The 26400-nt window shown below is 40.2% G+C and overlaps 1 protein-coding gene across 1 annotated transcript in view; it reads right to left on the bottom strand.

Moving 5' to 3' along the window:
* Nucleotides 1-26400, bottom strand: part of pcdh15a (protocadherin-related 15a) — a 130814-nt gene that overhangs the window by 65976 nt on the left and 38438 nt on the right. The window contains exons 8-17 of the mRNA XM_041049812.1: nucleotides 25493-25663; nucleotides 21758-21866; nucleotides 21488-21600; nucleotides 17979-18185; nucleotides 15716-15850; nucleotides 11889-12038; nucleotides 10079-10272; nucleotides 8799-8931; nucleotides 8401-8480; nucleotides 3829-3922 (exon numbers count right to left, since the gene is read on the bottom strand). Of these exons, the coding sequence (XP_040905746.1) occupies nucleotides 3829-3922; nucleotides 8401-8480; nucleotides 8799-8931; nucleotides 10079-10272; nucleotides 11889-12038; nucleotides 15716-15850; nucleotides 17979-18185; nucleotides 21488-21600; nucleotides 21758-21866; nucleotides 25493-25663 (1386 nt within the window). The remainder of the gene's footprint in view (nucleotides 1-3828; nucleotides 3923-8400; nucleotides 8481-8798; nucleotides 8932-10078; nucleotides 10273-11888; nucleotides 12039-15715; nucleotides 15851-17978; nucleotides 18186-21487; nucleotides 21601-21757; nucleotides 21867-25492; nucleotides 25664-26400) is intronic.

The raw sequence follows: 26400 nt of genomic DNA on the forward strand, positions 1-26400 counted from the left end.
AGTACATTTGATCCTGTCAGAATTAAGATAAAAATTATGAATAAGAGTGTGAACGTGAGCTTTTGTGATGCATAAAAACAACAAAAAACTACTGCTGTTACCCACAAGCAGACAATATTAACTGTTACTGCTGTCAGAAAAACACTTAACAGGAAATACCAGGAAGCTGGCATTTAAAACCAAAATTTGTAAATTTCATAAAAGATGAAAGATGTGTTACTTTGTAGGGAAAATATCATCAACCATTCAGATGAACTGAATGCTAATACTGTATGTTACTGTCTAATAAAGCAATGGGTTTAGGAGGCATTGCCAAGGGTTTTCCCTAGGAAATTGGTTGGCAGAGGTGTTAAGCTATAGTTTACTCCACATGAGGTGGTCCACTTTGGCTGTAGCAAACCCTGTAAAGAACACCATTAGATTCATATATAATTAAAAAAAAAGCATATCATTGCATAGAAAATAGCAACATTTAGAACAACAGCTCTACCCTAAATGTTAAAAAGTATTCTTAAATGTCACACAGAGAAAGGAGGAGGGAGCCTCGTAGATCTGGTAGGCCTTCACACCTTCCTTCCTGAGTATAAACTTTTACTTTTAGAGCAAAGTTGTTGTAGTTGTAGATTATATTTTATTCAAATTACGTTTGTATGTTTTGTATAATGTTCAGTGTTTTTATGTGGGTTTGTTTGATCTCAAAGCTCACTGGGCAAGGCAAATCTCCTCCAGCATCCTTTGAGGTGTTCAGTCATTTGCAGGGCCACTGTGTACCACTGTACTGCAGCTAACCTTCAAACAATGACACAGTGCACACACCTATAGCACTACTATAAATCAACATAAAAAAATGGCTGAATTTGCACAATCTATAATCTCTCAGTGCACTGGGACAAAGCTGTAAGCAAATAATGGTGTAAATGGTCTCCTTTGGGGGAAGAGGGATAGGTGGGTTATGGGAGGAGTTGGCCCTTGAGAAAAAAAAAAAAAAAAAAAACTTCCCCAGAAGACAGCTGTTTGAAGTTGCCCTGGCAGATGAGACATTCAGCAGCACGTCATGAAGAAAATGACCTAGTTAATGTCACCTTCATCTCACTGTCCGTTGGGAATCCCTTCACCATTGTTGTTTTCTTTGTTGGAGCTTCAGAGACATACATAATCAGTCTTTTCATGAAGGAACTGACATGGCAACCCATGCTGCCAACTAGAGGACACCAGAGGGTGCAGGGCACAGTGGCTGGGTCTACTTATTTTGAATTTCACAGAGGACCTGAAACCAATTAGCATCTCCGTCATGGCATGGGTGTTCTTATGAAAGCCAAAACTCCTTCCTCTTTGGTCACGAGTGTGATTAACGAGAGCTATTATTTATTTAGCATAAACTATATGGAGCTCTGTGATGTCTTGTCTTCTATGCTCACTGTCTGAAAGGTCCAGAGGTACCTAATGGTGCTCTGCCTTTCAAGTGACAACCCTGACCAGAAGCTATGTTGCAGGAACTGATATGGTCAGACTGCTATAAGTCATGTACGCCTTCCTCTGAGGGCAAGAAGAACAGCTTTATCCAGCATCCCTGAGTGAGTTTCTGGAATCTGAGACTGCTTGGCAGTTATGATCAGAGCTCGTACTGTTTAAGAATCCAAATTTTGAATTGGTCACACAGACAAGCAGAATTTGTTTCATGCACGAGAAGATTAAAAGTTGAAATTCAACAAGTATTGTGAAGAAAAGTTGGTGCATGTGTGCAGATTTGTCTATACTCAAAGAGGAGTAGTATCGGGGGAGAATGGTTTGCTTTGCTTCTTTGGTCAGGTTCCCATAGTTACCAAAGTTCTCTGCTAATTACATATCTGGATCCCTGGTGCCCCCCCCCCACCCCCTCTGTTGCTTTCTTCTTTCTGTTCCCTCCTCCTGTGCTTATTTTGACTCTTTCCCCATTTCCAGCCTTCCTCACCATTCTCCATCTCACTGAATGAGTTCCTCGCCTCCACCCTCCCTGCAAACCATCACTCCTCTCCCTCATTCCACGTCCTTCCTGTTGTGATGCCACGTCTTTCTAGCTGTGACATTTAGCCTCCACAAGTCAGTCAGTAATTTACTCTGTAGACAAGACGGTTGGCACACTCAAACACACACTATACAGGTAAAGTGTGCCAATCAATATTGATCAATATTAGGACAAAGTGCACCAGCGTGTGGGTGCCTCATTCCATGAGGTGAAGCACCATCTTACACTCTATTTATTTATTTGCTCTTTTCTCTCTGACCCTGAGTCCTCTGCACCTTCTACTGGCACAAATACAGGGACACACCGGCAGCACAAATGCTTCTTATACAGCTCCACTTGACCAACACACGTAGCCTGTCAACAGATGAAAAGGAGCTGTAGTTCCAAGGGTTTATGTGTGCTCAGGTGAGAAGGGGGCAATCAACATCACTCCTGTGACGGCTCATCAGCTAATGTTCATTACCTATCACACACAGCATCTTAAAAAGGAAACCACATTTCACCTCTGCCTGGAACAGAGACAGCTGAAAAAACTGAGCCAAGTGAGGTGAAGTCTAATTAAATTAAGAAGGTTTATATGATTATTAGCTCTCGGTGGGAGACGGAGCAGCCAGCATTCACTTTCGGTTATAGTGTCTGCTGTTTCTCGAGGCTAAGTTACAAAGGCAGCTCTGTGAATGTACACAATCAAGAGCCTGCTACTCGAATGATGACACTGTATAAGTAGCAGCTTTTCAAAGGGGCACTCAACTGATTTTATTCTTACATATCAATTTACTAGTCATGGTTAGTGTAGTGTGTTGTGTGGCCCTGTGTTACAAATTGGAGATGCAGATCTTGAAAGAACTGGGGATTTATACTAGATAGGTAGAGTATAAGTAAGAGATGATATTGTGGAAAATGTATGAAGTTGACATATATCAGGAGCTAAGAGCCTGGATATCAGGGCGTCTGCTTCTTCAATTTCTTTTTTAAACGAGTCACCCAATTTTATGGAAGTGCAGTATCAAATCACTGGAGAACTCACTGAAGAAATAGAGTTGCTCTAAACCAAGGTGTGAGTGCATATGAAGAAAGCTCAAAAGCACAATGCAGCACTAGTGCTCCTTTCCACTGGTTTGCATCTATATCCATGCAATCAATCTGAGCTTGTTCTCATTCTTGAGCACAAGACATGCAAAACGACACGCAACTGTTCTAAATCTGTAGACGGAAACTGCTCTGATAGCTGAAACTACAATAGCTGTACTAAATAAAGCTTTGTCAGATGTAAAACAGACAACAAACTTGGTGTATTTTAACTAAACTTAATGTGTAGTTCTAAGTGAGCATTTGCCACTTGCCAGAAAAAAAACTTATTTTATTATCACAAGGTAGTAATTGGCCATTGCCTTCGTAATTGCAAAGTCAAAACCTTTAAATGAAGGGAATGGAATAAAAGGGAAGGAACTATGGTTAACAACAGGTTATTAAAGAAAATCTAAATTTCTACATATATAGAATTATACAGACTTAAATGGGCAAACAGCCCTTACTGTTCTGGTGTCCCATTGGTTTGGCACAAATAAGCTGAGCTGCAGACTCTTAGTGCGACCACAAATTTGATGAATCTGTGAAAAATATCACAATATCACAATGAGTATTAAACTCAAATGCACTATTGGATTTTCCAGGCTATCGAACCACTTTCAGTGAGCTAAATTTCTGAGCTAATAAACTTGTATGAGAAGATATAATTTGAGTTTAATGTGTCCAAAATGTTTGAGGATCGTCGACCCTGAGGAATCCTGGCCAGTGGTTTCATAAAGAGGGTTGTGCCTCACCCCTCCAGGGTTGCCATCAGAGGCTGTGACAATCAGACGATACTGATCAGTGGTCTCCCTGTCCAGAGGCTTGCCCAAAAGAAGAAGGCCAATCCTGTAGAGAGAGAGGTCAGAGAAGACACTTAATAAAAGAAGAGCACAATACACAGCTTTGGTTAAAATCATCCTTGTATTTCTTGTTTGTGTCATATGAAGAAAAAGCATTCGTTTAAAGAGACGATGTTTAATACTTTTGAAATATTTATTCCTGATGCAGTAGAGGGTGATGGAGAAGGCAGCACTTCAGAGTTTATTTACTTCCATATTAGCCTGATGTACAAAAACATGGTTGCTGATTGAGGAGGATGAGTTTTGGGCTCTGAGCAGGTGGGCTTTTAAAAGCTCCCACTCTGTCTTTCTCTCTCTCTAGCCTGCCTCTTGCTCCCAAATCACATACACGACTACAGAAAGGATTCATGTTTTCTTTCCAGTGGCTGCAGCAGACACAGTGCCCCCACTGCTCCTTCACAAGGTATAATTTGGCATTCTGGTATTCCAAACACAAAGCGGGGATACATTCCCAATCAGAACGCTGAATTATCTTTGTTTGCACACACAGGTGCACAAGACACGTGAGTGCAAGTGGAGCCACACACAAACACACACAGCATGCACAAAACAATTTCACTGCCGCACTCAGGAGGGGCTCTGCCAGAACCACAAACGGAAGGAAAGACGAATGCATCTGAGCGCACCGCTAAATAATGCCCGTCGCATTTCCCTGCTGTCCTCCTGCTCCTCCACATTTCTAATTTAAAGCTCCTGTGGCCAAACAGTCCGAGCAGAACCTGACCAGTACTTTCTTCCTGCCTCTCTTCGCCTGCAACTGCCAAACTGTAAAGCCTCATCTTAAAATCTGACAAGAAAATTACCGACACCTCGATTAACATCATCTATTTTTCTAACCACTTGTGCCAAGTTGTTGTGAACACACTGCTTTGAATCCAATACACCTGATGTTTGACGGTTCAAGAGGGCACACACACAGCTTTCTAAAAACACCATAAAAATGCAGCACTTCACTGACTGCTGGGCTCATGTTTATTTAAACATAAGCATGAGAGTAGAAAATATCCCTCTCTGTGCTCAGTGAAGCTAAAGGTGGAGGAAGCTTTGATGTGAATATGATAATCAAGATATACAGTGGTAATTGTCATAATTACGGTGTTAATGATGATGATCTTGATGGTGATGATGACAAAGATTAGAATGATTAATGCCACTTAGTTGGCCTGGGGAGTTTATTCCTGCCCACAGCTGGAGTACTGAACTCCACTTGAGCGGCTGGGTCTGAAAGGTTGACTGATCATGCGTGATAGTGTCCTGCCTCCTCTCCCCAGCCACCACAAATGAAAAGATGTTGTCAGACAGACAGGATGCCGCTAATGGTATTGTCTAGAGCCACAATGGTGCAGGTTAGAGGCAATCCATCCCAGTCAAACCAACAGTTGATCTTTCATTCTGCTGAGTTTGTGGCTTTATATGGTACACTGGATGTCATGGCACTGTTTCTAAAGTATTTCAAAGATATCTTTGGTACTTCTGTACTCACATTTCTTACGTATCAGACGACAGATACACCATCACAAGTATATCTGAAAAAAGCTGCTATCAACTGATATACTGGCCCTGTTAACACATATTTAGTGGCTCATCCAGAGGTGATGCAGTATATTTATAGTACTTGATTATATTGTGGATTTCTTTTGTTTGTCTTTTGTCTAACACCCTTTTTGTTCCAAACTTACATTTATCAAAACATTCAAAGTTTCTGTAATGATATGTGTCACATCTTAACTGATCATCAGTGTTGCCAGACCTGAAATACTTGAGACTTGTTTATGATGTGTTAAATTGTGATCCGGCTACTGCTGGTTAGTATGTCATTATTGAATGCTCTCTGTATAGTGCCTGGTGTCTGACAGACTCTCAGCCACTGATTTAATGGTGCGTCCTGTTCACAACCATAATGGTGGGTGAATCTGAAGCATTTCTACTTCCCTCAGGGGAACCTGCCCCATATATAGAGAGTTATAGACTAGAGAGCTCATTATTCATAATAGCTGGATTGAACGAGCCCCATATGTAGCCTGAATCTGAACATGCAGCAATGCAAAAAATCTCTTCTGGTGAATCACACTGGAGTTCTGAAGGGTTGAAAAATGAGAGCACGAAGTAGGGCTCTGTATACTGCACACTCATCAAGTGTACCAGCTAATCATTCTTTGATTCATCGTGTGCTCCATCAGCACCTGCTTGAAGTTATTATTTTTGCTAGGTTGCTGGGAGCTTGTGATGTGATTGTTATATTTCTGCCACATAGACAATGAACTGAAGGAGAATGTGTGAATCTATTTCAGCAAGATTTCTGTCATGTCTGGTTTTAAAAGATTACAGTGGCAATGCCAACAACTACAGTCTCCAGTTAATTTGATTGTGTCGCCATGTTTTTTGCGCACCATTACAGTATCACTATGAAACCATAAAGTAAACATCCCTCTATAAAACAATTTTAACACTGTGGGGCAGATTAAGAGTAAACAAAAAGCAGGGATACAGTGCTGCAACACAGCTTGTCCTTGCATAGCTGGGAGCCTGAGGATCCAGACAAAAGAGGTTTTAATCAATTAGTGAGAAACGTGTCTGGCAGGGTCCTGCAATTTCTGTCTTCCTGTGTCTCTTCTCTCCATATTTGCTTGCTTATTAAGAGGAAGGTAAAAACCACTGACCACTTAAATATTTTATGCCTCTTCCTTTCTCTTGAGTAGTGGTTGAGTGAGGTGGATTTTTGAATGCTGATGAAATTATGGAGGGGTTGTTTGTGTCCCTTTTCCTATCCAGAAATGTATGATCTTTTTTGTCCTGGCTTTTCTCAGACAGCAGAAAAAAGGCTGAGATGGGGACAGAGTTGTAGGGAAAAAAGAGAGCGGGCATGGGGAGAACCAAACGTCAGCCATCAAATAAAATTTTCCTCTGTGTGATAATTTCCACAGAGTTCTTTTGAGTTACAAGTCAGCTCTGCCAACCAGCTTCTGGTAGCGCTGACCTAATTGCCCTGGCTTGGTAAAAATTCATGTCTCTTATTGTTTTCTTTCTGTATACACAGTAGGCTACAGCACAACATTAATGGTATTCTGTTGATGTATGACCCATTTCACCTCATCATAACACTGAGCAGTATATTAGCATGCTGCAAATTGTAAGCAATCACTAAACAACAGATCTTTATCCTAAAATAATGTTTTTTTTAATTTAGTAAAAGTTAATTAATGCATTAAAAAACAGAGGTTGGTTTCATATTTTTCTCTCAGCCACTCACCCTGTGTTTGGCTGTACCTGGAAATTGATTGACATTTTCCTGAATACATAGTCTTCATGTTTGCACTCAATTTACCTAATATTGTTATATTTCTTGTTCATTATGTTATTGTACTAGTGGTGTTTCCGTTTTCCATGTATAAATGTCATTCAGAGCAGTCTACCCAGGAGATCACAACAATCACATTTGGGTGATTGTTGTGATGTGTGATTTTGAGTTATACAGTATAAATATAAAATTGACTTGACTAGAACACTGGCATCATGGACACAAACTGCTGAGCCAGCCAGTCAGTGTGAATAGGTGTGCTTTTCAGCTTAGTTCATTGGGATTTTTGATGGTGCCAACAGCCAGCGCCAGTGTTCATAAACAAAGTCATATATTGGCAAATAAATCACCCAAAACCAATAATTGGAAAGCCAGCATCTCTACTACTCACTAGCATCACAACAGCACATCCCTACTCCTCTCATTCCTTTCTTATCATCATCATTTGCTCTGGCAGTCTATATCATCAGAGGGAAGCTAATGATGATGGTCAGACCCTGCCTGGATTGTCTGAAGTGACTCTTCTGGGACATAATAACGAAGGAAATGCTGTGTCTCAGCATGTTATCAATGTCAGTCCATGTGTTGCTTTTGCACTTGAGACACAACACGGAAGTTGAAAGCTTATCAAAGACTTTCATAGCTGAGTTTTGTTTGTGTCTTTCAGATAATAAGCCCAATAAAGTTTTTTTTATAAACCAGCTGCTGTATACAAGGGCTTTGTCTTGTTGCTCAAAACACTCAACAAACTCTCAAACTAATGTCAGTGTTTGACAAGTGTCCTTGAAGAATAGTTTGCCAGGGGGCTTGTTATGTCAGTTGGACTGCAATGGCAAAAGGATTTTACATCCATCCATTTTCCATACCCACTCATCCTGCTCAGCATATATTGCGCAAGTTCTGGGACATACATAGCATACAGGCAGACTAACACACTAACACACCATTTAGAATCTCCAGTTTACCCACAGAGAAACCCCACAGAGACACAAGATGAACAAACCAAACCAAACAGTTTTTTACTATTTTCATTTTAAAACTATGTTGTCAAGGGAACTTTACCAGTCTTTCCATCCATACATTCATCCATATACCTCCACAACCATCCTTTGATCCCATGTAAGCTTAGGTGGGAATACCTGGACATAAGCAATATCTGAACTTACGCTTCAGAGAGGTTGAAGACCTTCTGGGAATCCCCACTCACAATGCGGTATGTGATCGGGTCATTTTCTCTGTCTGTGGCCTATGGGAAGAAAAAAACAGCAGGAGCTTGAAGGTCATATGGTACCATTAAAGCTGAAGGCTACAAGATATGATAGTTAAGCAACAAGGACGCTGGACTGGAGTGGAAGTGAGTAGACTATGCTGGAGAGTTAAATGTGAGAGAAAAGGAAAGAAATATGCTGATTGTGTTATTGTGTTATTGTACATAATTTAGTGATGCTCAAAAATTCAACAGGTTAAGAACAATAGCATCACACTGAATGCCTCATTAAATTCAACATTTTCTTGTTTGCAAATGCCTTGTGTGAATGTGCGCATCTGTGGCTTAGAGACTCACCTGCAGATTGAGTAGAATAGCTCCTATCCTCATGGCCTCGCTGATTTCCAGGCTGTAGGTGAGGAGAGGGAAGCGTGGGGGGCTCTGGTTGTTGGGCGGCAAAACCTCAATGTACACTGTGGTGATGGAGCTCCTGACAGAAAGAAATGCACACATCAGATCAGCCCACTGACAGCATCAGTTTCTCCTTGACAACCTGATGAGCTGTACTGAAGAACACAACTCACGGCATAGTGAAAAGAGTTCAGGATCAAAGCTCTTTTGTGTGGAGTTTCGATTGAAGAAAAGACAAAAAAAAAAAAAAAAGGTTTTGGTCACCTTTCTTTTAAGCGGGATCTTTGTCGGATATTTGATTCACAGTGGTATCATGGATGTTTTGTTTTTTTTTACTACACTCATAAGTGTCAACCCAGGGTACAAGCCTCTCATTCATGATTTGTTCATGAGTGAAAAATCAGAATGCTTAAAATCAGCCTGCGTGTTCGCAGTTCTTCACAGCGGAACACATGAAAATGGAACTGACTGAGTTATTTATTCATTCATTATGTGAGACATCTTTTGTTGTACTACTTAAAAAAGGTGCATGTAAAATGTACTTGAAGATGAAATGTGCAGCAAAATAACCATTTTGTGTAGTACATTGTCTCATTATGCCAATCTGTCACTTGCTGTAGCTTGTTTTAAGTCTGGGCCATTGAATCTGTGCCAGTCTTTGTTTTGCTTGGTGAAATCAAAGTTATCACCTATTTCCTCCCCCAAATACAATGTCTAATAGTGTGATCTGAGAACTGAAATACTTGTACAGAATGAATTGTTTGCTTTTTAATCACAGGACAAAGAGCAGACAATGTATTAAACATAATAGAATTTTTGTGTTAGATGAAACAAGACCATCTGTTTTTTGAGTCACAACAGCTTGTCAGAAATGTTACTTCTCCACAATTCAGCGCAGACAAGAGTTTCTGAGTTCCAAGCTAACTTGTGAATCACAGTGTGTAAATACTGAATTATAAAGAATAAGAATTGTAAAACAATACATGCTGGGTGCTCCAACCTTCTGCTTCCCTGAGGAGACACACTAAATGAAACTGTGTAACTGTGTATGCGCAAGTTCTCAAAACATCTTAGAAACAAATCGGCTCTTTATAAAAAAGTAATGAAATGCACATCACATTAATAACATTAAAATAATAAGCCCCTGATTCTACTAATGAAGAAATCTTTTCATGTTCCATGAAAATCACACATATGAAGAGAGCTAGCACAGGTGGATACTGTACCTTCTCTGGGTCTGTGGTGCATTGTCAGAGGCCTTGACAGTCAATGCGTAAGATCGTCCCACAGTTAAAGTGACACCAGGGGCCACAGTAATGCGTCCAGTGCGATTACTGATGATGAAATGTCCCTGGGCACCAGCCAGTATCTCATAGGTCACCAGACCATTCAGTCCCTCATCAGCATCTGCTGCCGTTAACTGGGAGAACCAGAGGGAGAGGAAGACACAGATACACATTATACAAATAATATGTGTACATATCCATATCTGTACTTAATTTTTACAGGGGGAGTTCTGCTCAGCTGCCTGTAAGGTGCTCACTGAACCAGTCAAGCAATAAATATTTGTCAGTAGAGTTCAGTCAACTTGCCAACCCTGAATCCTTTCTGGTGCCCTATTATTGTCTCCTGGCTACATGACCTTTGTTTCATGTATGGATAGGAACAAATGGTTGGCATTTAGCTGAAAGTATATATACTACTGATGCTTCAACCCAACTGACTTATTCTGTTGGCTGCCATTTCTTCAGTCCTACAGATTACACTTTTGTGACCTTAATGATCAATAAAGTTTGTAATGGATGGAATTAATACTATGAAACATTCCATGTGAGATGGATTACAAAGTTGTGGAAAGACAGCTGCCAGATGGAGCTTCTTTTGGAAATTAAGATGAAAAAAGCACAATGTATATCATTTGCATTGCCCTGTTATAAAAATGTATTAAGCAGCCACCATTTCTTTCAAGCCAATTATTCAAGGCATCCTGCTGCTTGTAATTATGAGCCCTCATGGTGTAGTTGGCTTCTTATCTTTTAGGCATTGAAACTTTAATCCAAGCTACCCAGACCTCCTTTTTCATGCTCCTGACGTTCGAGTAAAAGCTTTAGCATCAAATAAGCAGCAGCATCCTCAGGGAGCCTGCGGCTCTCATAAACGGCTTATAAAAATCGGTTAAGCGGTCATACCAGACACTCTGTGACCCCTGGCCTCATTTCTGGGAGGGTGAAACGGCTGGTTTTTAAGACAGATTAAACTTGACCTTTTCAGTGTCTGACATTCTTTTGGAGAGGCTGTGCTGAGAGGACAGATCAACTGAAAGATGAAAAGATCATGCTCCGACTACCAAATGAGAGACAATGAAATGATGGAAATCCCCACATTAATAGATATAGTGGAATGGGGTTATGGATTTACATTTTGAAGACGGTGCGTGCATGTAAATGTGGCTGTGCTTGTCCTTACATATGTCCTGTATTTGTGCTTTGGTGTTTGCTTTAGTTCACATTAGCATGGGCACATGTACTTGCATAGAAGACAGAAAAGAAAATCATGACCTTTAAATCCAGTACACTAATGAAATCAAAACAATGTTCCTAATCCATAAAAATAATCAAAATGGACTAAAATAAGAAAAAGATACTATTTAAAAACATCCCAATCCTTTTTATGAAAGGGGAAAGATTGATAAATGGTCATTATTAATGCCTAGCAAAATGACTTAACTGCAGTCATGATAGTGGCTGGCCTACTGGGTAAAAGGTTTTCCAGGCCTGTGTACTGAAGACAGAGATAAAAACATCCTCACTGACTTGTCTATTATGACTGCAGATGAGACAAAGGGAATTGTTCCAGGGGTTTGCCTGTTAACACAATGCTCTGGATTGTTGTGGTTATTTGCTTTGAGCATGACAGAACATGTTTGTGAGAGATTCTGTGTGTTTGGGGACAGAGATGGAAGTGTAAAGCAAAGTGCCAAAGCAAGAGACCAAAAGAGAAGGAGAAAGGCAAGGGAATGATTGTTGGATTGATTACCTGTAGTACTGTCTCCCCGGGCTGCATGTCTGTAAAGACTTCAACACTGTAGGAGACCTCAGCAAACGTGGGTGTATTGTCATTGGCATCAATGACCAGGATGTTGACAGTTACTGGGCTACTCTGCTGGACGCCATCTGATGCCACCATCTGTAAACACACAAAAGAGAAATGTATACTGTAGCTTTAGCGACTGTAGACAAGTTAACAAAGTCCACTGGCTGAAATAAATCACAGAGAACAGATTTATTTTTAAATCCAGGCTTATGCTATTTTTTTTTTTGCTTTGATAAAAGAACGTGTCAAACGTCAACATGTTTCTACCACCACAATAAAGTCCCTTACACTTAGTCCTCTTATATGTTCATTTTTCATTCCCTTAATGTTAGAAAAGCCTTTAAAGAGTTGAGAAGAGAGCGCTTGTATAAAGCTTGCCTAAAGGACAGTTTGCAAACTGAGCAAACTGCATGTTTGTCACTGGCGGCTCTGATCTCCAGTACTTGGCAAGGGAGAAAGAAAATGGACTAAGCAGAACAACGAATGAAGTGTAAGGGAGAGGAGGACTAAACAACAATTGTGGCAGCAGCAAGAACTACATGTTTCTGTGGGGGAAATAGCTTTTCCCCAAAAATTTGTACTCAGCACTGAAATTGAAATGACACATCTTTCTGGTTATAGTGTACATCAGGAGGCTACTTTAGTAGCAGCTAAACATCCACAGTAAAAGTGCTGCACAGAAACACATGATAACTTATATGACAGCACCTATTTTCTTTCCCATTAAACAGTGTTTCTGTACTCCAGCCAACCCTTGGACAGAGGCGCCAGACAATTTTTGGGAGCTAAGGAGCAAAGGAGATTTGTATTTCCTGACTCAACACTACTGTGCACATTGACACTTATACTCATGTGCAAGTACTGACACAACTCTGCACAAACACACACATATACACAGAACAAATGTAAACAATGTCATGCCTGTCTCCTCATCCCTCTCTTTTTCACAAACAGCTGGAACTGAAGCAAAACATACACACAACAATCTTTGAAGGCTGATATTTATCTAAATTGGATCTGAGCACTCTCTCTCGCCTTCCAGTCCAGGATGTGCAGACTAATTATAAAAATTTATTTGATGCTAGTGTTTATGAGGCATAGAGACAAGATTTCTCTCAATGACAATCTTTGAAATAACTTCTTGTTGTTGATGATGTCAAAAGCACAACCTTGAAAACATCTATGCATTTATCTAGTAAACATTATGTTATAAAGCTTTTAGAAAGAATTCAAAGCATTCATTTGTAATGTCTGATAATATAGTCAATTAAGATTATTTCTCCATGATGTCATGTTTAGTCTTGCAGATCAGGTCAACCTGCGTTAGCTTTAGAGTTGAAGGAGAACGTCTGACTCATGTATCAAGCTGATTGTATTAACTCATATATTGAACTAGTTGCATGTAAGATTCTGACACAGTGGCAGGTATTAAAATGTCAATGTCAGATTTTGCACGCAAAGTGGGTCATGGGTCACTTTGTCTTTGACTTTTATTGATCAGTTTCATCTATATTAAATTTGTCTCACAATGTGTCTACACAGGCTGCATGTTGACAAGAGCACATCAGCAGAGCAGCAGCAACTTCAGTCCTCTGTCAGTGTCTACACAAAATGTGTTAGTGTTAAGGCACAGAACTGGTTGCAGGCGAGCAGCGTTTTGACAGCGCTCAAAAAAACAATGCAAAATCACTGTGGTTACACATGTAAAACACAAGCAAGCAGACTTGAAACTACTCAGAGGTGAGTCAAACTCTGATCCAAGTATAGACCGACATTCTCACATAGGATGAAATGATCTACACCCACCAGCAAAGGGATGATACTTTACTAAATGTTGGCATAAACATGCAAGAGGAGTTTTTGCGCAAGAGTATGTGTACCAGGGTTTAGTCATTATAAATACACCTGACTCAGATGCTATCTATAAAGCATTTAATGTACAGCAGGTTCAGCAACAACCAACACAATATTCACCAGGCAATAAGAATCATATTTTATTCTGGATGGAAACAGCGATGTGGGGGACTTTTCAGAGAGATAGAGATGACACTGCTGCTGATGATCCAGGAAGGGAATTCCTCCTTTACATCTGATAGTGTATGCAGCAACCATTTTAAAGAGCTGAGGGGGCCATGGAAATCTAACAATGCACTGAATTGAACAGTCACTGCTGCAAAGCGGAGGCACACTGTCAGCTCTCACTATAACGTGTAGTCAGAATGGATCCCAAGCTTGAAAGCTTTCTTAGCACTTATACAGAAGACATAAAACCAGTGTCTGAGCTCCTCATACCCCGATCCACAGACAAAACTATGCATGCACAGCACGAAAAGGCTCAACTCTGTACACGCACAATAAACACATCAAATCTTCATAAATTGCTGATGCTGATGTCCAAAGCGCCTTTACCAGCCAAAACAAACCCAGCATTATATCAGAACCTACAGTGAACCGAATCATCCCTGTTCAGAAACTCCTGTGCTCTCCAGGGAATCGTTCCCACAGAGCTCACTGTTGATTTGCTGATGCTCTCTAATCCAAAGGACTACCCTGCCCCCCCGCCCCCCGATGGAAGGAGCTGCTGTATTTCCCAAGATGCTGCCATCCCTCTGAGCAAGTTGCGGGGAAACAAGTTACTTCGGTGAACCTGGTTGTTGATGTGAGTGTAACAGCAGTAAAACAGAAAAGACTGAATATACAGCAAAAAGATTAATAAAACATCATAAAGATTGAGAGACCCATTTAGGAATCCTAAAGGAACTTGAAGGTAGATGTAGAGTTCAGTGAGACTGTACAGATTCTATATTACATGTTTTTTTTTTTTAAAGGAATAGTTCATCATATTTTTGTTTGCTTTCTTGTGGAAAGCTAGCTTTAGAGGTGCTGGTTTTGTTACCTTTGGACTGAGCCAGGCCAGCTGTTTCCCCCCTTTTTTCTGTCTTTACAGTACATCACTCTGAGCTAACACTATGCTGGCTGTAGCTTCATATTCACTGACAGATATGAGTCAGAGTGGTATCTTTTCATCTAATTCTCCGCAAGAAAGTGTATGTGCGCATTTCTTGAAATGTCAAACTATTCTTTTGATATTGCTAAAATACACAGTAGGCCATTGTTATGTAATGTCAAATTCTATGGCTGAACAATCTGTTTTATAGTAATCACAACTATAATTTTGTCTTCATTGTCCATTTTGGAAGCGTTGTAAAATTGTTTGAGTGATTGTGGTTGTTTATACAAGTGTTTTAATGGTGTGTAACAACTGTATGTGAACACTAGGCACTGCAACTTAAGAACCACAAGCAAATAAACATAACACAAGCAAAACATAAACCACATGAAGAACATGCTGCAAATATGGAAGACACAAACAAATATAAAGATGCTATACAAAAACAGAACTAAGTTACAACACAAATGAAAGTTTCCAAGGGATACTGAACTACTGAACTGGTAATAATTAATAACAGGCTGATGCCAGACTTGAAAATATCTGCAGTAATATTATGCAATTGTGCAATATTGTGCCTTTGCTTCACCGTTGGATTTAAATGTGTAAATCCAAGTGAACAGACTGTTTAACTTCACTGCTGTCCAACCACTGATAAAGGTCATATTGTTCTGGAAGTGTCAGGTCAGCTTTGTATCGGCAATTGCCTCTTGGTATGGAGCTGGACCTGTGACTTCTATTAATATACACAAAATGGGAAATGTAGGTCACAGGGCTCTAGTGTTGTCTCGCAAATAGCCACACTGAGTCTGAGGCCTACCGTGAAAGTATAGGCCATCTGCTTCTCCCGGTCCACAGGTTTGAGGAGCCTCAAGTAGCGGATTATCCCAGCTGGGGTCAGGCCGAAGATCGTGGTATAGTCATTCAGGGTAATCTTCACCATGGGGTCTTTCGTCTTCCAACAGAAAGATATACAAAAAGAAACACGTTACCATGACGACATGAGTGTTTCATCATTTTCTTCCAAGGCCGCAGCTGTGGGGCTGAGAAAAACTATCAAACAGTACGTTTTGATCTGCCAAAGAGTTGAAAAAGTAATCTGTTGGCAGCTCTCGCTTTTGTCTTCAGAAAACAGTGGAGAATGACGATGTGATGATGGAACCAGAAACCAATGTCTTTTTAGCATGACTGTATCAATAAAGACCAGAAGAAAAGGAAATGACTCACACTAAAACAATATAGACACATTTTTGGTCTTGTGAGTGTATTCAGCAGCCATTAAAAATATGGGTTTTACAATATTTGCTTAGGATATCCAAATACTAAATAAACTTGAAAACATTTTTCAAAAAGAGACATTTACCAAAGATGTATTGTCACTGCTGTGGTTAGACTGTGTTATCTAATAAACACAGAGTTCATTGTGGTCCATTGTAGCGAGTTGGCTTCGATTCACGTCCATCAATGAGTCCTCTTAAGAGAGTTTGGTAAACATCAGGACTGGGTGGCTTATTGATTTTGTTATCTCTGTTTCCACTCCACTTTGATTTGTTAATCTTCTCCATAGACTGAGTAAAGGGATATTTTGAAAGATGAACTACAGGTAGTGGGAATTTATTTTGGTGGTGTGTGTTTTCACCCATTAAAATATAACTCTGTCAGTGCAGCTAGGGTATGGTATTTAATTTGTTCCACACTGCAGTGGGTGAATACATACAAACATGCACCCAAACAATCACACAGTGTGTTAATTGTGCCAAACAAATGTGTCAAACTCCCCACTTTCATCCAACTACACACACAAGAATCAATTCATAAAATAACAAATTCTTTTGAAAGAGTAAAGTTGGTATTCAAAGAGAATAATTGCATAAGTTTTATCTTACGCAACTGCAGAAACCACAGCAAAAACATTAATCTGCATATAAAGAACGAGAAGACAGCACAGCAAAACACTCCAAACACGCACTCCCATTAGGATACAAAAGTAAGGGCATCAGCTTGATTCATCTATGTAAACACCCGTCATTACCGGAGACCTGTTTAGTATTTAATTCACAGTTTATGAAATTTTGAAGTAATAGAAAACATATCATTTCTGCAGTTGTAAACACATACAGGATATCTCCAGCAGTGATGAGTGATTTCAGTTTGGTTTTGCTTCACACAACATGATGCATGCGTTAACAGTAGGGATGTCCTGAGTCAATTTGCAGAGTAGCGATCAAGCAGATTAGGGCCTTTTTAACCGCTATAGAAAAACTATCCACTTCTGATCGTTTATTGTACAACACACTGCAGCCACTTTCTAATGCACAGCATAGTGGGAAAAACAGCAGACAATAATTAATGATATCTATAGAGACCTTGTGCCACAATGGGCAATGCCAGTTACTTTTCTGGTACACCAAACAAACCATACAAAAGCATTTAATCTTAAGCACTTCGTTCAAAGTGGAAATGAAGAGAAAATTGTCTAAATCCATTTCAAACCCTCCTGCCTTAGCTCCAAATTGACCCTTCTTTCTCCAAAGATATTATACAAAACACTTTATTGTAAGAAACCAATTAAAGCTGTGATGCAGGGTTAATGCAGAGCTATTAAGCCATCAAATCCCTAAATTGAATCTTTCAATGATATAAATTTAGGCCTACTTTAAGCTATTAAGTGTGCAAAGTGCAGCTGTATTATGCAGGAAATCATAAATATTGGATTAAACCTAGTATCAGCAGATAAAAAAATAAAAAAACTCATGTCTGAGATTATGGTCAAAAAACTTGATCTGGACATCCCTATGGTAAATTGTGTGTGTGTGTGTTTGTGTCACTGCATCCGAAAACAGCCCCTTTACCTACAGGTGTCTCACCAGGAGCCAGCTAAAACAAGGAAGAAAATACGACTCATCAATGTGTTACTTTCTGTGAGTACACAACGCAAACAAATGAATAAATGTGGACCTGTAATCAATATTTAATCAATGCACTACAAGCGCTTTGTGTTTGTACGCACACATGCATGGGTGGACTGTGTAAAGTGAAGGCAACAGTGAGCCTAGGCTGATAAAGGCTCTTTCTCTCTCTACCTCCTCAATGTCATTATCCAGAGCGATGATTTCCAGGGGGGTAGTGAGGTTTGCACTGGCTGAGATAGTCGTACCCACAGGGGAGGACTCACTCACGTAGCCCTGATAGGTGGCAAACTGGAAATATGGTGCCTGGTTGTTCTCATCCAGGATTTCGATGATGAGGTCAGCATACGCTGGGAGAGGGTGACCATTGTCTTGTTCAGCCTGGGAGAAAAGGGGAGGGAGAGAGAGAGAGAGAGAGAGAGAGAGAGAGAGAGAGAGAGAGAGAAAGAGAGAGAGAACGTCACAGTCAGTTCTTACTTGTAGTATAGAACTGAAAGCTGGCCTGCTAGAGATTTCCAAAAAGTACTAATAATGAGCTGGATGATGAGAGTAAAACATAGTAACAAGAGTTATGGCACCCCAGCTCCTATGCAGGCACAGGGACAGAAAGGCGTAATATCTCTGAATGCCATTTCAATTACAAAAAAGCCACACTGACTAAATTTAATCAGGGGTCCACTTAGGATTAGGCCTTAGTAATTAATGGGGCACTTAACGCAAATACCCTCATTTGTAGGGGAGAGACAGAAATTAGTGGCTCTTGCTGCTCCGTCAAAGGGTTGACCAATGATTGAAGGAGGCTCAATGGAAATATTGCTAGTTGAGTTAATGCCAAAATTAACCACTCAACTAGTAAAGGAGTGTACTAGCTCCTGCTGATTATGCGAACTCAACTGAACTGATTTTATTGCATTTCTGTGCAGTGTCTCTATTTCGCCTGAAAACTTGAGAATAAACTGTGCAACATTCTTATATGATAAAATCCCAGCTGACACCTCTTCATCTCTTCAGCATACTAATATCCTTCTCCAAAAACAGACATGCAGCATCCAGTCATGGAAAAAAAAAAAACCTCATTTAAACGTCACCTTGCAAATCTGATAAAAACAACGTGGAATAAAGTAGTAAAGTAAAAAATCTTGAATCAGGTAATAGTCAAGTCTTGAGAAAATTGTCCAAATATCTTACATCATGAAATCAATAGACTTTGTTAATCTATACAATATTAAAAACCCTAGGACATGCAGTGTAATTGGACATCATAAATGTTACAACACCTCATACATATGAATCTCCAGAGCTGCACATTCTCAGAAAAAATGCATGAGTGAAATATTGAGACTCACCTGCATCCAAAATCACTTCATATTTGTGTCACGTACTGTGGAACATACACCAAACTGTACCGCACAATCACCAAAACGTAAACATTCCTTCTTCTTCATTCTCCAGCACAGTTGGAGAGTGACAAGTTAGCTTTGGTAACACAGTACATTACCACAAATCAAAATGTGTGTTGTCTCAGCTTTTCAAAAGAAGCTATACTTTTACCCAAGTTGCATCTGACTGCCACAGTCCAGTGAGACCAAACCAGATGGATGTGGTCTGGTCAGGCTGTCACTGCAATCTTTCCCCTCCTAAGCACATATGTCACTATTGCCTCCCACACAGGGATGCTTCAGAAACATTAGGGCTTTGAAAATACAGATGGAGAGGGGGAGTGAGGCAACATCAGTTTAAGCCATGACCTGGAACTAATTCTGCACATTAGCTCAATTTCACTGGGCTTGTGTTGGAGAATGTCAATTGTAACAGAGGAATCTAGTTCTACTGGTAACTATGAAACTGCAGGGGCCAAGAAACTATGATTTGTTGTTTATTGTCTTGTGTGCATACCCTATGATTGCAAACCCCTGCTATGCACGTTTGGCATCCAGCTGAGTTTCACTCCAGTTGAGGTTCACACCTGTTTTTATTGCCATCACAAATGTTATGCCAGACTATCTTTGCTGAACATCTTCTACCATTTTCCCTTATCTGTGTGATAATAAAGAACACCCACACTGCGCTGACCCACAGATGCAATCTGCTCACTCAAACACCAGAGGGAAAAGTGCTGCCATTGACAGACAAAGTGTGTGTGCCTGGATGTTCTCTCTTTTTTTTTCACATTCACACATACATTTTTTCGTCTGAGAGAGAAAAGACGGGGTGTAGGATTGCAGTGTTCCCTGGTGATTTAGCTCTTTAGCGATGTCCCTATTTCTGGGAGGCAGTGCTAAATGACCTGCGCTCCACTGCTGCAGCACACGGGCCTGCAGGAGATTCACTGCTACCAAAAGTCACTGTTTATCACTCAATCTTGATTCTCCTGTCGTGACTCCATCATCCTTAAAGCATCATACTGCCTGTCTCTTTTCTTTCTTTTTTCTATTTAACCAAACTATTTCTCTCCATCTACACCCACCATTGTCACTTGTCTTCATTTTGTCCTAGTCATCTTGGTGGATATGGCTCCATCAGGACCGGTGATGACTTTTGAAAGACAACAGATGTGTTTTCTGAAACGTGTGAGAGATGGAGCTCATCCGACCAGTAGCTTAATATCTCCTAAAGCATTAGCTATGGACACCACATACTGTGATTAATCAGAGCACTCTCAAGATACCAAAGTCTAATTCTCACTTTCCTCCTCCTCTGAGTCCTAGAGCAATGGTTTCTCCGCCTCTCTATGACTCAGGTAGATAAGGCTCCTACCATCCTTCACACACATCTCTCTATCTATCTCTCTCTCTCTATCTAGGTCTTTTCCTGCTCCCCCTTTGAACTGTCTCCCTTCCTCTAGCTATTCACAATCCTCTCCAAGACATGCAAAATGCCTCTCATGTGTTCAATCTCCCCTTCCTCTTGTGGAAATCAGCTCTTCCTCTCATCTCTTTGCTCCCCAGCTATCCTGGTAAACAGCAGGTTACACGGCACTCAGAGGTGTCTGGAGTTTAGTGATGGGTAGATGGAAAGTTCATCTGCACTGCTGCTCTGCACCAGGAGCACTGAGGCAATACCTGACTCCGCTCTAAATTAGGATTCATGAGAGCGCAGCAGCCTATCCTCCTGCTAAGTCCATAAATCATAATATCTTTTTCACCCCCATCTCCAAAGCAGCTACAGATAAGGTTAATTGTCTTCAGGACTGAGGTTATCTAGGTGGAGCGGGTAAGGGTGCATGCTAAAGTTATCGAGATATGAGTTAAACTTGATGTGGCACTAGTACATTAAAAATATGAGGACAGAATTGGGATGTATAATAAAACAGCCTTGTTTGCCAAATGCGGCAGACGAACAATCAATATTCTACCTTGGGCTGAACTCCATTGCATTCAGGAGATGTAATTTATGAATGTTTAGTTGTTTTTTTTTTCCACCGGTCTTGCAGGACTATGCACTTCTGTGAGTTAACAGCACCAACAGATTGTTGTCAATTTAGTTTGCTGTGATTATTCACAACAGGCTCTTTTGTTCAGCCTCCTCATGATCTTACATTACACTGCACTGAACAGGTTTTTGTTCAGTGAGTTTAGGTTCAATGAAAAGCCACATAGTAAACCTTGCCATCTGTACAGGTTATATACTGTAACCTTTCATAAAATAAAACTAGCACTGTCAAATTCAATTTTATATTTTACCTTGATGATGAGTGTGAACCTTTGATACAAGTCCCTGCTGATAGGCCGAAGAACACGCAGCTCTGCAGTGGTTCTGTTCAGGGAGAAATACTCTGGATATGTGACTGGATGACCTGCAATAAAGAATAAGAACATTCACAGATGTGGATTCAGTACATTTTATGATACCATCAAGAACACCAGAAACAATCAGAAGTCAAATAATGGCATACCAATAGAACAAAAAAAGACTGAATGTGTAAAATCAGCAGAAGTATGTGATGAACCTACCAACCAGGATGTAGTAAAGAATGCCAGGTCTGTCCGACGGGGGCTGTATGTTTCTGTCCATGTCCACTGCTCGGATCGGAGGGGTCACATTCAGTGGGTTCAGTTTGCTCTGCAACAGGGGGTGGGGGAATCAGTCAACAACACAGCAAGACAAGCAGATGCAAATCCTTTTTTTTGTCTCTGTTGACTGTGGAGCTGTAGCCTATAGTTGTGCAGATATTGTCTCCTAAAATAACTTTGAGGGCATCATTATGCAGAGACAGGAATTCCAGTGTTTCATGATACTGAAAATTCATCTTAAAAAGGATATGATCTGCCCTGGAAAAGATATTTTGTGTGCTATATATTAATATTTCAACTCAAATAATCTTCTTTGAGTTGTATATTCGTTGCAACTCTGCTCTTCCACATAAAAACAGAACTCTCTGGAGAAGCTACCCTGGACTCTGCTCCTGGCCCATTAAACAATTTTTTGCTTTTAAAGGGGATGAGTGGAGCTGCTATGATTGGGCATTCTTAAAGATTGCTACAGCTTCACTTGCTGATACTGTATTCCTTTTATTAATGTTACCCTGCCTTAGTGTCTTCTCCTCATTGTGCTGTGCTAGGATTGCACTGATGCCTCTGGTCACCAAAACTGCAAAAATTAGAAAGCTATAACAACATGTCTGACACACATTTACACTATGAGTAGAGCTGGGTGACATGGACGAAAAATCATGCCTCTGTATTTTTAGGCTGAATACATGATATATATATCTCAGTATTTTCTTGGAAGTGGGCTAAATGTTCAGTTCTGAGTCAAAGCTACGTGTGAGATGTCAGAAGCACTTTTACTAAAAAACAGATCGCGATCAAAATAAAATGCAGAAGAAATGGTATATGTAACACAACATCAAACTATATTCATATGAACAATATTGACTCATTCTATATCTTGTTTGAAAATATATGGATATACCTCAAAAAGTCAGTGTACCGCACAGCTGTAATTAGCAGTCACACTTCTCCCCAGTTTAATGAAATGTAAGTGCCTTAAGTGTTTTACTCATTGTGGTATATTCAAAAAAAGGCTGCCAACATCAAATTACGATTCGTAAAACAACAAATACACTTCAGTTATTCATTAAACCACCAAAATTCCCAATGTAGGCCTAAGCAGTCTTAATCCACAGCACACCGGCCATTTATTAGAGTACTAAATTAATATGCCAGAGCTATTAGATCGATTTCTCATTGTCATGTCTCTAAATAGGACTAATAGTGTTGCACATCAAGGATAATGTGTTTGTGTTGCTGTAGGCTACTTTTCCTGCTCATGCGTACTCAGACATCATCAGCGCTAATTACCCAGCTCTACCACCACACTTCTGCACCAACATATGGCTAAGTGGGAATATGCCTAGCACATCACATTTAAGAATACATCTTCCTTGTGCAAAATGCCTCCATATGGCTGATATAGTATGTGCGAGTATGCTAAGAGGCCGGTGCCAAACTTCCTTAGCATAGACAGGCACATGGCTAACAGCTCTCTGGCAGGAAGAATCCCTCCCCGAGGGGGCATATTTATATCCCTCAGCTCTGGAGTAATCCTTACACCCCTCCCCAACCAGCCCTCTCTCTTTTACAATGTCTGGAGGTGCGCTAAATCAAATCCCCCTAGCTCTGCACAATGATGATTAGCTATAATACCCTCCTCCAGCAGTCATTATCCAGGGGACTCCAGAGCCCACATTATATCCCCACAGGGTAAAAAATAAATACAGATCAACTTAATAATGCCTGTCTAGCCATTGTGATTAATTACAATACACTCATCAATTATGAGAAGACAAATCTCCCCGTGGACAGATATGTTAGCATAATGGTTACACTGCAGAATGGAGAAAAATCAGAGACCAGCAAAAACTGACTGAAAATTGCAAAGCTAACCTATGCGTAAATGTTTTGAAACAGACCTACTGAGACAAGCAATACTTTTGGAAAAACTAATATTTTTTGGAAAAACAAAAAAAGAATGTAATAAGGACACTGTAAAGGGTAAATGTAACATCACTTTAACATCAGGGAAAAAGCAGGGAGCAGACAGGGAGAAAGGCCAACATTTTCTCACACTGATGAAAAAGCTTTGGTTTGTGTGACCCATGCTGCCAGGTCCAGCATACTTATTGGTCTGCAAACCTTTTATAATAAATTATACATCACATGGGCAAACTCTGAATAGAAAGTCTGGACAATCAACTGTGACTCAATATAGCTGGCCCCCATTAGACAGAGCTACAGATACACATGTATATACAGTGCATGCCTCTACCTGTAAGTACTTTTTTTTTTTTGTCACACTCTCTGTTGACCGCAATCTATAACTTCTGATTTTCTCAACCAATCTATATAGCTCTCATTGTGTCTTCATAGCAGGCCTCTGCGTCAATTAGTCTCTGTGTGCAATTTAATTCAGTTCAATTCAATTCAATTCTACTCCCATGTTTGAAACACCCCAGTAAACCCATACTTGATGCAAACAGTCTTTTCCCAATACTACTTCATAGCACTATTCTCAGCTATGAGCACCCCATAATTTTATCATGCTTGAGTTGTTGGTGGTAATGAAATTATAAGTTGGTTTGACAACCTACAGTGAATAACAACAAAAAAATAACTTGGTATTTATTTGCAAAGACTTTTAGTCAGTCAAGAGCTACAAATCAGACAAGCACGTTCACACTTTTGGGCAATTTAGAAATTTATTAATTAACACCTCTTGTACTGTGCCTTTGGACTGCAGGAGGGAACCATATTCAGGAGAGACCCACGTTTTGACCGTGAAAACATGAAAACTGCACAGAGAAAAGAGCTGTGCTGAGATTCAAGGCCAAGACCTCCCCACTCAGAGGACACTCCGCTGACTTCAATCCAGGCCAGTCAGTAAATCCAATCAAAATCAGTCCAGACTACTCCAGTGCAATCCAATTCAAGACAGTTCAATCCAATACAGTATAGTCTAAACTGTTGATGAGGACCATGTTATGCAGTTGAAAGCTCCAGAACAAGCAACCAAGTGGACCTTGAGCAAAGCCTGCTGATCCAAGATGAAGACTGAACTTTTAACCTCAACTTCTTTTCAGTCAAACTCGATAATTCAGCACAGCTCATTTCAGTTCATCCTAATCTTGATCTTTTCATTCACAGAAATACACATTATAACTAGTATAGGTTTCTAAAGAAAAAGATTGTGAACAGATTCATTTAATCTCTGTTGGTGCGTCACTTGTCGTCACCATCTCAATCTCTTATTCTCAGCTGCCATACCATCACTCTCACCCTCCCTCTCATTTTCTTGCTTCTATGAATTCCAGTGGTGTTTAGCTGTCATCCCAGGTCAACTCAGCCTTCAGCTCTAATTGCTGGTCCAACAGACCAGAAAATGCCTGTGGAATTGCCATGCTGAGACAAAACAGCAAACCTTACTCTGCTTGCAGGTGTGCTTGCAAAAACAAGGTGTAGGCGGACAGTTAGGCTTTTTCAAGGGTGTGGCACGGTTTAACATTTTTACAGGAATGTACACATGCAGCACAAATGCATCACAAATCTGAATGATGTGTGCACAATGGACATACACCCACAGGATGAACACAACCTGCATTTGTAAGAATAAAATATGCACATACTATTAACAGGGGGTATTCTGTTAAAATGACCTTGTGTTTGCATGTCTGTCTGCCTGGTTCTTACCGGTTCAGTGAATTCAGGGATAGCAACGCGGTAGGTGAGGGGGTTGCAGTCACGGGTGTTGTTCACCAAAACACATGGGAGAAACATGGGGCCCAGGTCGTCTCCATCCAGAACGTCCACAGTCAGAGTTGTGGTAGCTGTTCGTCTGTTGGGAGGGTATGGAGCGCGGTCCTGGAAGACAAGCACAGGCTTTCACTTTCAACTTTCAAAAGCCCAAACGATTTGTTGATTTGTGTATTGAGGCTACACGCCACTTGAGCAAAAATCAATATATCACGTTAAAACCGTAAAAGATCTCTTCAGCTGTTCTTCAGCATATATTACAGTGGTGTTTGTAATGGAAGGTCATAGTCATGTATTAATTCAGTTTTTATTCCTCATTTGTTTGGCTGCAGGACAGAGTACTGGGACTCATTTTTATGCTAAGCAGAATATTCATGAAGTGTTTTCTGCTGTAAAAAGTGACCTAGTCACATTTTCTTGATACAGTGCGTCAGTACAAGCTCAGCTATGGAAATTTTGAACATGATGTTGAGAACCACAACTAACCATAATCATTGTTAAATACAAATAGATTTATTATCGTAATGCAATAAGGAAAAACTTGATTATAAGAAATAGTTTGTTTATTAGAATATAAATTACATTTTTTTAAAAACATGACGTTTGTGATTTTAGATGCCCGAGTTAATTTATGTCTTGCAACATAAGAAATTTATATTCTTTCAGAGAGCTTATCAACTTGCACTCAGATAAAACGGCTTCCACTTGTTCATGCATTTGAATGGAAGAGATGTAATGATGCATACAATAAGTCCAACATGAGACCACTTCAGACCAGACAGAACAGAGCTACTCCTCTGCATTCTACTAAACCTTTTCTTCTTGAGGAAATAATTCTTGGCAAA

Source organism: Toxotes jaculatrix, chromosome 11 (assembly GCF_017976425.1).
Source record: "Toxotes jaculatrix isolate fToxJac2 chromosome 11, fToxJac2.pri, whole genome shotgun sequence".
Classification (NCBI taxonomy): Eukaryota; Metazoa; Chordata; class Actinopteri; family Toxotidae; genus Toxotes; species Toxotes jaculatrix.